General features: G+C 29.3%; 1 protein-coding gene across 1 annotated transcript in view; it reads right to left on the reverse strand.

Moving 5' to 3' along the window:
- Positions 1-1,942: 1,942 nt before the first annotated feature.
- The window catches only part of LOC107452020 (cell adhesion molecule Dscam1-like), a 140,555-nt gene continuing 130,143 nt past the window's right edge, over positions 1,943-12,354 (reverse strand). Inside the window, exons 23-24 of the mRNA XM_071180863.1 lie at positions 10,820-11,057; positions 1,943-1,968 (exon numbers count right to left, since the gene is read on the reverse strand). Coding sequence (XP_071036964.1) covers positions 1,943-1,968; positions 10,820-11,057 — 264 coding nt within the window. The remainder of the gene's footprint in view (positions 1,969-10,819; positions 11,058-12,354) is intronic.

Consider the following 12,354-nt stretch of genomic DNA (forward strand, 5'->3'; position numbering starts at 1 on the left):
AAGTGATGTCATCTTTTCAGTTAATAAATCTGCGAATACAAGAGATATTGTTTTTATCAAATAATTAAAACGATTTTATTTTTTTTTCAATTATAAAATATGATGCTATCGATTCTGAAGCCGCCACACCAAACTTACATTAATTTTAATACAAGTTAAGCGTTTTTAAGGTAGAAAATATTTATTTTCACTACCAATAAATTTAATGAGAGTGAATTTATATTTTTTTGAGGAAAGCATTTCTCATGATTGCAATTTAATTCCAACAAATAAAAAAAACATACAATTAATACCCATCCTAAAGTATAGCCTTTATTAAGTGTCTCTTTTATACACTTTATTATAAATTGGTTAATGTGATACTTAACATTTTTCTGAACAATTTTAGTGGGAAAAAAAATAGAAACAGAAAATATTCAAATTACAAATTTAAATGTTTATTTTACGCATGAAAGTAAAAGTAATGATGAACAAAAGTAACATTTTATTTCAATTTTTTGTTGCACAATTCATCAAATTATAAATTTAAAATATACAAAATTTTGTTAAATTTCTAACAAACGCATATAATTTAAACAAATTGAAATTAAGGTCATTAATAATATGTAATAATGAAAATGTTATAAAATGTAAATATTTCCTATAAGAATTAATAATAGAGGGAGTGAAAAAAATTAAAATCAATATAAAAGAACTTAAAACGTTTTTTTTTTTATCTAAACCTACAATTACAATTTAAATTTCTGCTGAAAATTTCAAATTTTGTTAAATTTCTAACAAACGCATATAATTTAAACAAATTGAAATTAAGGTCATTAATAATATGTAATAATGAAAATGTTATAAAATGTAAATATTTCCTATAAGAATTAATAATAGAGGGAGTGAAAAAAATTAAAATCAATATAAAAGAACTTAAAACGTTTTTTTTTTTATCTAAACCTACAATTACAATTTAAATTTCTGCTGAAAATTTCAAATTTTGTTAAATTTCTAACAAACGCATATAATTTAAACAAATTGAAATTAAGGTCATTAATAATATGTAATAATGAAAATGTTATAAAATGTAAATATTTCCTATAAGAATTAATAATAGAGGGAGTGAAAAAAATTAAAATCAATATAAAAGAACTTAAAACGTTTTTTTTTTTATCTAAACCTACAATTACAATTTAAATTTCTGCTGAAAATTTCAAATTTTGTTAAATTTCTAACAAACGCATATAATTTAAACAAATTGAAATTAAGGTCATTAATAATATGTAATAATGAAAATGTTATAAAATGTAAATATTTCCTATAAGAATTAATAATAGAGGGAGTGAAAAAAATTAAAATCAATATAAAAGAACTTAAAACGTTTTTTTTTTTATCTAAACCTACAATTACAATTTAAATTTCTGCTGAAAATTTCAAATTTTGTTAAATTTCTAACAAACGCATATAATTTAAACAAATTGAAATTAAGGTCATTAATAATATGTAATAATGAAAATGTTATAAAATGTAAATATTTCCTATAAGAATTAATAATAGAGGGAGTGAAAAAAATTAAAATCAATATAAAAGAACTTAAAACGTTTTTTTTTTATCTAAACCTACAATTAAAATTTAAATTTCTGCTGAAAATTTCATTCTTTTAAGAAATATATGAGATAAAAAATGTCCTTTTTATTTTATTTTTACTAAATCTTTTTTAATAAATGATTTGTTTTATTGAAAAACATATTATCATTACTAAAATTGATCGTTATTATGTTCCCAATGTATCAAGTAATTAATATAATATTATGCTTCAAATATATGATACATTATTTTTCAAACATACATAATTCTTTTAATTTTCTTTTGTGTAAAATATGAAATTCATAAGACATCAAATAAAATACAAATATCCCGAATTCTGTATTGGTTTCGGTTTAAGAAATCGAAACAAAAACTACGATTCTGTAACGCTAGATGGTACTGCAATAGGAAATAAAAATTAAATTAAATAAACATCATTTCCTCTGACGTAGGCAGTGACGTAATGAAACCGCGCCCTAAAATGACATCTGTTCCTAGAAACAGCTGCTTTTAAGAGGTCAAAGGAAACATGGCTGACACGTGACGCATAAACAAAAATGTTCTTTGTGCTTGTAACTGGTTTGTTCGGGCGTTAACTATTACTTTTCTATTTAGTTTTAAGTCCTTGTCATAAAAAAACAATTTCGTATAATATTTGATTTTTGAGTTCGCCGCATAAGACTGATGCTTAAATAATAGTAAACGTATTTCCGTAATAAAGATAAGATTTTTTTTCATTTTATATAAACAATTTCGAATTATTTTGTAGTTTCTTCCATCAATGAGTAAGTCGAAAATTAGTTATTAAAAATATTCTTCTAGGCATAATGATGAATTTGATTTACATAAAATTATACGAATAATATTACAGTGAATTTGATTACAGTTTATTGTAGTTAATAAGAAAAGAAGCTTATCGTTTTGTATAAATATTAAATGAATTATGAGATTTTCAAAACTTGATGTTTTCAGAAAATTCATTAAAAAACTTATCAAAAAGTTTAAATTACAAAGATTGAATCGTTTTTTTTAGAGTAGGGTTAATTTTTAAAAATAAAGCTATTATTAAAAAGCAAAGTATTGTATATAAAAATATCCCTTATATACTTTAGATCAGTGATTCTAAACCTTTTTTTTGCGGCGGCATACTTTTAACGATTTCGAAATTTGACGGCACACAATGTAAAAAAATAGTTCAAAAGTTGTTTCTTTAACTATAATACACTGTGTTAAATAGTTCGTGTTACTAATTTTGAATGTGAAATAAAATAATATGTACTACAAAAGCACGTTTATTATGGGATTAATTATTTCTTTCGACTGATTTTTGATTTGTTAGTAAACAGTTATTTCTTTTTTTTTGCTAGTAATTAATTGTTAGCTTGTTTTCCATTGTTATTAACTGATAGTTTTTTACATTAATTTTTATTTTTTGGTGATTTCTTGTTAATTAGTTTTATTGCTAATTATTAATTGTTAGCTTATTTTTTGTCAGTTATCCTTTGTTAATTTGTTTTTAGAATAATAAATTGCATAGCTTACTTTAATGATTAGCTTTTATTTCCGTTGGAAAGTTAATATTTAGCTTGCTTTCTTTTGTTAATTAATTACTTTAATTGTCATTAAGTTTCTACTTATTTCAACATTTTTTGTCAAAGACAATTTAAACTCTTCCTTCTTATTTTAAGATTGTCAGAGACAAGACAATCACCGATAAAGATGTTCACGCGGTTAAAGCGTGGAAAAATTATAAAAGTATATGTAAAGAAAAGTGTATATATTATATATATNTGTATCATTTCTAATATTTGGCGGCACATTTTAAGAATTTGGCGGCACACAAAAGTGCCGCGGCACAGTGGTTGAGAATCACTGCTTTAGATAATGATAAAAAAAATAAAAAAATACCACCTAGTGTATTTTATGGTGTTGATGGTTTTAAAATAAATTTGATTGAATTTAATTTAAACAAAATTTGAGAATACTACTACAGTGAATTTGATTACAGTTTATTGCAATTAATTCGAAAAGAAGCTTATCGTTTTGTATAAATATTAAATGAATTATTCGATTTTTAAAACTTGATGTTTTCAGCAAATTCATTTAAAAACTTATCAAAAAGTTTATATTACAAAGATTAAATCTTTTTTTTTCAAGTAGATTTAATTTTTAAAAAAAATAATTATAAAAAATATTCTTAATAAAACTCTTAATATAATGATAAAAGAATAATAAATTATCCCTAGGTTTATTTCATGGTTGGCTTTAAAATAAAGTGTTAAAATTTATTTTTGTATACAACGTGAAATGAGTGATCCATTTCAGATGGCTATTTATTTCTTATATTCAGGTTTAATAATTTCTTTAAAAATTTTAATTGAATTAAAAACGTCATAAATTTTTGGTCCTGAACTCCTGTCACGAAATTCGATTCATCAGTTTCAAAACTAAATAAAGTTAGTAATTAATATTTGTTTGAAATGAGATAAATTTAGAGCACTGCATTTAGAGAAAATATAAGACTTCGTGTGTACTCTAGACAAATCATATTTTTAGGGGCCATTTAAATATTTACTTTCTGTAGTTCCTCTAGAAAAATAGATCACTTTGGAAAGAAAAGAAATTTGTAGTTTTTATTATTCTTTGATTTCAATCCTAAGAATGAACTTTTATTTTCACTTTTGTATAACACCACAAAATTTTCAGTCAATGTAACAACTGGCGTGGTGCCCTTAAAAGTACGGAATTTTATATTACTTCAAAATGTAGAAAAAACATGGAAAAAATTACAGAATAATAGAAAAAGAAGAAGAGAATTATTAAAATTAAATGAAATAATATAATTAAAATTATGTTATTTAATTTAATTTTAATAATTTCCTTCTTGTCTCTAATAAATCTTAATATTATTACTGTTTTTATTAGAAAATTTTTTTAAAAAAATGAACTTTTTTAAAAAAATACGTTATTTTATTTTTTTCTCAATATTTTTCTTCTTCTCCTTTAATATTCTGTAATTTTTTCCATGTTTTCTTTGAACTTATTTTATGAGTTCTATATTATACTTGCATCTTATGCGCAGTAAATAAAATTTTCTTAATTTTCTTTTTTTTTCTCTCCATTTATTTATTGTGAATATATATAGTTCAGTTTTTGATATTTTTTAAAATTTCTCAAGAAATACTTAAAGGATTAATTTGCAAATTTAGAGGTGTTTAGTTCTAGTGATTTTTCATAAATAGTAATAAAACTTAAAGCTTTCAGATTTTTGAGAGATCTACAATGCTTCACGAAAGAAAAAAGGCATTTTCAAACACCCTATGCCAGAAAATCAAGCAATAAGCTTGTATCGATTACTTAAGTTTTTTTTTTTAAACCTGCATGAAAGTTAGTAATTTTTAAATAATAAAATTAATTTTATTAAATACTTTTGGAGTAAATATTTATGGAGATAAGGACATGCTTATAAAAATAAATTTTTTCGTTTTACGTTTTTTCATTATAACTTCATAGATATTCAGTGGAATCAAACATAATTTCTAGAGCCATTTAAGATTAATAAAAAAAAATTGTTAAAAACTGCTCAAGTTATGAGTATTTAAGTTAGTTCTTTTATACTGCGCATGCACTGAAAGTTTTTAAAAAAGTTTTTTCATATTTATGTAGTGAATCGTACTTGGAACTAATAAAAAAAATTTGATTTGAATATCTGAAAGTTTCAAGCAATTTTCTAAGTAGTTTTTGTACTTTTCAAAAGGAGAAAAAAAGCTCCAAACGATCAGGAGTTTTTTCAGAAATTTTATTTTGTATCATAAGACAAAATTTAACAATAAATGATAATACCTTATAATTATCTTACAGTAATTAATGGATAAAATGAACATCCTTTTAAACACGCGAACAAAAAATAAACGAAGTCACAAAAATTCTTAACTATTTTACAAGTAAAAGAAACTGATTGAGTTTAATAATAATATTTTTTTGAGCTTATTTAACTGTTCGATTATTCTATACGGTTTAATCGGTTCTGCTACAATGTTTACAATTTCAAAGTAAATAAATAAACAAGCAATATAAAATAATTCTTTTTTAAAGTCAATTCCTACTTAGATCAACAGAATTTTTTTTTATTTCAGTTACTTTTTATTAAATAATTAAAATTTTTTCTCCTATATATATATATGCACCGAAGAGCCATTACATTATGACCACCCTGCTAATAACATGTAGGACCACCTTTAGCCCTCAAAACTGTATCCGCCGTGGCATTGATTCCACAAGGTGCTGATAGGTAGTCTGAGGTATCTGGTACCAAGCGCTCACCAACTGGTCCTGCAATTCCCTGACATTGCGAGGGGGTAGCGTAGCAGCACGAATTTGGTTTTCCAAGTAGGAACACAAACGCTCCATTGGATTAAGGTCAGGTGAATTTGGACTTGAAAGTCACTGGAATGTTCCTCGACGATTCGACCCTTATGACATGGTGCATTATCCTGTTGGTAAACACCATCCCCCGCAGGAAAAACTGTTGCCATGAAAGGGTGAACTATGTTCAAGTAGCTTACAAACGTCAGGGATTGTTCTATGAGGATTATGGGTCCTAATGTGCTCCATGAAAACATTGTTCCTGGGCGAGAAACCATGGAAACCTGGGCGAGCCCATTGTTACAGATGGAGGGTGGTCATAATGTAATGACTCTTCGGTGTATATATACATAACGAAAATTAATTAATTAAATTGAATTGATGAATTAATATTTGAAAAACCTGTATTAACATCAAACCACTACAAGTTTAAAAAAATGTAGTTGAATGGAAGAATAAAATGTATTTTATGAAGGATTGATTTGAACAAGAAATATACATATATATATATATATAGGGAGAGTGTGAACTAATTGCAGGAATTGAAAAAAAAAGGGGGCGTGGTATCAGATAACTATAACAGTATAAATCTAGTGACGTGGACCACACGTGATACCGCGTCATGTTCTTTATTGAATTAATCTGACACAGTGAATATAAAATAATTAAACATGCGCTATGAACTATTTTTTTGTTTAAATACAGTTATATGAGCAATTCTACAAATAAACGCAAATTAGGCGGCCAAACAAAAATGAATTTTTTTCGGGGGGGGGGGGNGGGGGGGGCACGCTATTTCTACATGAAATTTCTTCTTTTTTACACCCTAAAAAAGCAAGAAAAAATAATGAACATGAAATTTTTTCTTTGTGACATACTTTAAATGACAAAATACCAATTTTAAATTTTTCCCGATTTTTTTCAATTTACGAACTTTGATTAATTTTTTTTATTTTTTTGTACTAAAACATATATAATATAATCTGTAATATAATAATAACATATTAGATTATATAATGTTTTATATAATCTTATAGTATGAAATCTCTGTAAATACATTTTAGAGAGACATTACAACAATATTTTATTTATGTAAAAATCGTTTTATCTGAATAAATGGCTCAGATTTATCTGAGTATGTCACAAAGAAAAAATTTCATGTTCACGATTTTTTCTTGCTTTTTTAGGGTGTAAAAAAAAAGGAGAAAATTCATGTAGAAATAGTGTGAAATTTTTTTTCTTCTTTTGGCCGCCTAATTGGCGTTTATTTGTAGAATTGCTCATATGTAAGAAATTATCACTAATGTTGTCTTTAAACAGAGTTTTTCGCTCATTCTTATTTAATGAATGAATTAATTATTTGAAACTGTATTAACACCACTACAAAAATGTGGATGAATAAAAAAGTATTTTACTAATAGTAGGAAAAAATAAAGGCCGAAATATAATGCCCAGGATTAATAACAAAAGCTCACGTGAAGCTTTTTCAACCAAGAGGGTTTTTCTTCCTCTGCCTGTTATCGATCGTTTGCAGTTTAAATGAATCAACCACCCCCTGAATCGCATTTTCGAAACATATTGATCGAAAGCAGCCTTTTCCGATGGAAAGATTTCAGTATTTTTTCGCAGACGGATTTTGATGAGACACAGGGGACATTTTACATTACATTTCTTATAAAGTAATAAAAGCGCTTTTAAAACTTGTTTTGTTGTGCAGTGCTCAAAATAAAAAAAAAACGGAGCACCCTGAATAACTTTTGATCTAATGATCNTTTAAAGTTAATTTCTTGTCATATATAAAGTAAGAGTGTGAACCATATTTCAGCCATGATGTCTTAAGCTTCAAAAAAGGTTTATCTCTTAAGCTTAAAAAAGAGTTTAAACGAGGTTGCAAAAAAAATTAAATTGCGCAAAATTGTACGTCCTGTTACTTGTTAATGTCTATTTTTAATTGTAAAAGATCTTTAATGGTCTAAATTGTAATTCATTTTTGATGCTGACCATTAAAATATGAGCAAGACATGTACTAAAAAGAAATGGTACACCCTGAATAACTTTTGATTTAATAACTGGATCTTCATGTTCTAGTTGTTAATTCGAGAGGGTGACCTTAAATATGCCAATTAATCAGTACAGATAATAGTTAAAGTACGTTTTTGTGTTTGGTTTTTTAACTTAATTTGAATCAGCATACCATTTTTTCAACGGATTCGGATTTCTGACCCCCAAAATATAGGCCGCAATCTGGGAAACAGGGTCCCAATACATTATAAAATTTGTTTGTTCAAAGATAATTCCATGCAAAAAAGATACATTTCAGTAAATATTAATAATTTTTTATGACTTCATTTAAAAACAGAAGAAAAAAAATTTTGAATTGTAAGATATAAATTTTTTTTTTTGCATCATTCTAAAGTACGTAATTTTATATGGCAAGATACAAAATCGGTAGAAAAATAAATGAGAAATTGAATTTCAAAAAAGTCAGATATTTAAAATCCGATTTCTCAGGAACTTTTCAACCTTTTTCGCAAAAATTTTGAATTTTGTTATACAGAATTTTATTCTTCAAAATAATGTAAAAAAAAATTATACCTTACAATTCAAAATTTTTTCGATCATTATTAAATAAAATTATAAATATTAACTAAGAGTTATTGCCTACATGGATAAACGAATTTTATAATTGTGTGCAAAAAATCTTCAACTCGCTTAAAAAGTTCTCGAGATACGCAAAAAGTAAAATTAACGTTAAAGGGTCCCAACTTTAGACCGCCCGCCTGATCGAAGTATTGAGACCTTATTTCCCAGATTGCACCTGTCTTTGGGGTCAGAAACCCGAATACATTGAAAAAAAAGGCATGTTTATTCAAAGAAACTACGTTTTAGTGTCTGATTTCGTAACATAAAATATCGTCTGCACTTAATAATTAGCATAATTAAAGTCACCCTTTGTAACCATTAAAATTGAATCCTAGAACGTGAAAATCAGATCATTAGATCAAAAGTTATTCAAGTTGGTTCGTTTTTACTTCGCGCACTGTACGCAAGTCAAAATTTTTGATGGTTTTCCATCGATGGAGCAACATAATCCTGATGGTAACCATCCATCACGAACCATACTATTTTTTGATGATGAACTACATAAGTAACCATCACCCCAAATGTAGGAATGATTTTATGATGGTCCAACATAAGAATAGCAACTTGTTTTGATGGTTTGTTCATGCTCAAAGATTTCCATCATAGCATCTTAGAAATCAAATGTTGGAACGAGATAGAACAACCACCATCCCAATGTAGGGACTGATTTATGATGGTCGAACATTAAAAATTAGTATATTCCTGAGAATTAACAAGAATTCCCATTAAACCATCATGGAAACGTATACTTGATTGTTGTTGTTGTTTCTAATGCCACACGGGCAAACCTGCTTGGTGAAACCGAGCAAATTTAAGGCAGAGTGTACGTTTCTTGTTTTTCAGAGGCGCCCTCTATTGCCAAAAATTCGACTTCTGCCACACGATACGTCACACCCGTTTCACCCCCGTTCATTCATCCACAGATCGTCATTTTGACCTGAATCAGAGAACGATCAATCTCCAAATCCAGTACCCCCAAGAGGTATTGATTTGTTATGGGAGGACTTTTGGCGACCCGACAGAGTTAACGAGCATCAGTCACCATTTACTACACGGGGAGTCTTCGGAAAGGCGGGGTTCGAACCCACGAACTCTCGGACATGGGCCTCCAGCGCCCTACCGACTAGGCCATGGGTGGCGAACCTTTATGCACTAGCGTGCCATTTTTTCTAAAAAATTGTGTTATGAAGCCATAGACGTGCCGTCAGATAATTTTGATTATTGGGAAAATAATAATGCTAAATACTATCAACTCAAAACTCTTTATTTACTACGAAAAATAATACATTTTGCAATGTCTCAGTTGCATGCTTAATTCAACTTAAAGTAACATCAGTGTGACTTCTGTTGTTGCAGATTAGATGACAAATAACTTATATTAGGTTGTAAGATGTTAGTTCAAGCAGGACTTTTGATTTTTTTTGCTAGTTATTTATTGTTAGCTTGTTTTTCATGTTTATTAATTGTTTTCTGGCATTATTTGTTAATTATTTGGTTAAAAATTGTTTATTTTTTTGTTTGTTTACTGTGAATTATAATTTAATTGTTTATATTCTTCATAGTGAACTTTGTGATGGGTTGCGTGCTCAAAATATTGTGCCGCGCGCCATTTATGGCACGCGTGCCATTGGTTCGCCATCCCTGGACTAGGCTATCCCGGCCCACGTATACTTGAAACCGTCATGTACCATCACGGATTGTTGATTATTGAGAGTCAAATTTCTTTTGATGGTTGACTTTATAGTATGAAAGCATTTATTAAAGTAGCATTTTCCATCATGGAAGTCACGCAGTGGATTGATCGTTAAGACACGGTTCCCAGCAGATCACCGAAGTCAAGCATCACNAAAAGATACACATGATTTATTGTATGAGCTTCAGGGGTTGATATGCAATAAAATCTTCCTCGTGCGCTGTAAGGAAGAAATATAATTTCTCCTTTCTGGGTTAGGCATTTTAGATACATCATAAGGTCTGGTGTGATGGCATGTCTTCGGATCATCCTCCGGGATGTTTCCCAGACCGTCGCCCATAACCCATTGTGCAGCTCTAGTGTGACGTAAATTAACAACAACAATAACAACAACCATGATGGAATGATGGAAGTTTGTTGGCATATCAAAAACCATGAACACGTAGTGGAAAATGCTGGTTGATGTTTGAAATCGCACTTAAATGAACATAAACCATCAAAAATGTTGTGATGGGAGAATCAAGAATTTTGACAAGGTTATTGACTTACCACCATCTAATGTCTTTGCTACGAGGTCTTGTGAGGGGGGTCCTGTACCGGCACTGTTATAAGCCTTCACCACAATGTTGTATTTGGTGGACTTGATGAGATTAGTGAGAATGTATTCCTGGCTGTCATTGGCCACATTGTCCACTGTCTTGAAAGAGTAGGGGTGGGAGGAGGCGTCCACCTTGTATCCAACAAAATAACCCTTCAGCTCACCGTTCCACAATTCTCTCGGAGGAGGCTGAAATTAAATCATAATTAAGATCAAAGTTTTTGCCCAATTTTTTTTATTGTTAGTGTAATATCAGAAGATAGCTAAAGATAGAAAAATAAATTAGTGCGTGGAGTCCCTCACCGCGGGAGAAGTTAAACTTCGTAATGTGGAAATGAAAATAGGAAGGGGTAGAAATTTATTTTTAGTGAAATCATATTGTTTCTTTAAGATAAACTTTATTAGCATTGCTTACAATTCACTGATACTGATCATAAATATAATGCACATAATATATTTATGACGCCCGGTGGCTGAGCGGTAGCGCTTCGCGCTGTCGTGCCACAGGTCCCTGGTTCGATCGTCGGACCGAGCAAGGTTGACTCAGCCTTTCATCCCTTCAGTGGGTCGATAAATGAGTACCAAGCATGCTCGGGAACTAAACACTGGGGATTCCGCATTCGGCTGACCACCTGACCGGAACATCTGCTTCTGCACCCCAGAGCCCAAGGTCAAGAAAACTGAGATGGACACAGAAGGCCTTGGCCTTTAAGGGCTGTCGCACCGCTGAGTTTAGTTTAGTTTTTTAGAATTCACAATTGATCGCATCTTTTAATTATCATTTTCGAATGGAGAAATATCCAAATCTATAACAATTTACAATGGGATTATGATAACTAAAGTAAGATACGAAATGTTCGAGTTCTATTTTTTCAATATTTCTTGCAAAAACTGCATCAATGGTAGTTCACCCTGTTGGATCATTCCCACCATTTATCATTTCCATTCCAAATTTGTCTTTAATAATATTTCAGCTTCAGGTAACGAGAAATTCACATTAAAATCTCCTGCAAGGATCACAGGCCGCTCACAATGATCAATTTCTTCACCGTCTGCCTGAGCTTGTGAACCTGCAGTGGATAGTGGCAATAAACATATAGTTTGAATAATTGTTTTAAATTGTCTGCTGATGTAATAACTGCAACTCTAGCTGGTTGCTAGGCAACCAAACGACTTTTTCTTGTTATTAATGTTCTGTTTTGTTTATCGTTGCGTTAAACGTTTAACGCAACCTTGTTGGAGGACGCATTAGAAGTTTCACTTCAAAAAATAGGTAAATGATTGAAACAAAACAAAAACATGAAAATCATGTGTCTCTTCGCTTGTTGTTTCAACGCTGGCAAATTCACAGAACTCAAGAGCAAGAGCTGGATGAGTTGGAGGTCCAGAAATGCATGTACGCATAGTGGACAGCTCTACAAGAAATTTTGCTAGTAGAGGCCCAAAAGTCTTCCAAAACGCTACAGTGAGGTGAAGTGCTGACGAT

Source organism: Parasteatoda tepidariorum, chromosome 5 (genome assembly GCF_043381705.1).
Source record: "Parasteatoda tepidariorum isolate YZ-2023 chromosome 5, CAS_Ptep_4.0, whole genome shotgun sequence".
Classification (NCBI taxonomy): domain Eukaryota; kingdom Metazoa; phylum Arthropoda; class Arachnida; order Araneae; family Theridiidae; genus Parasteatoda; species Parasteatoda tepidariorum.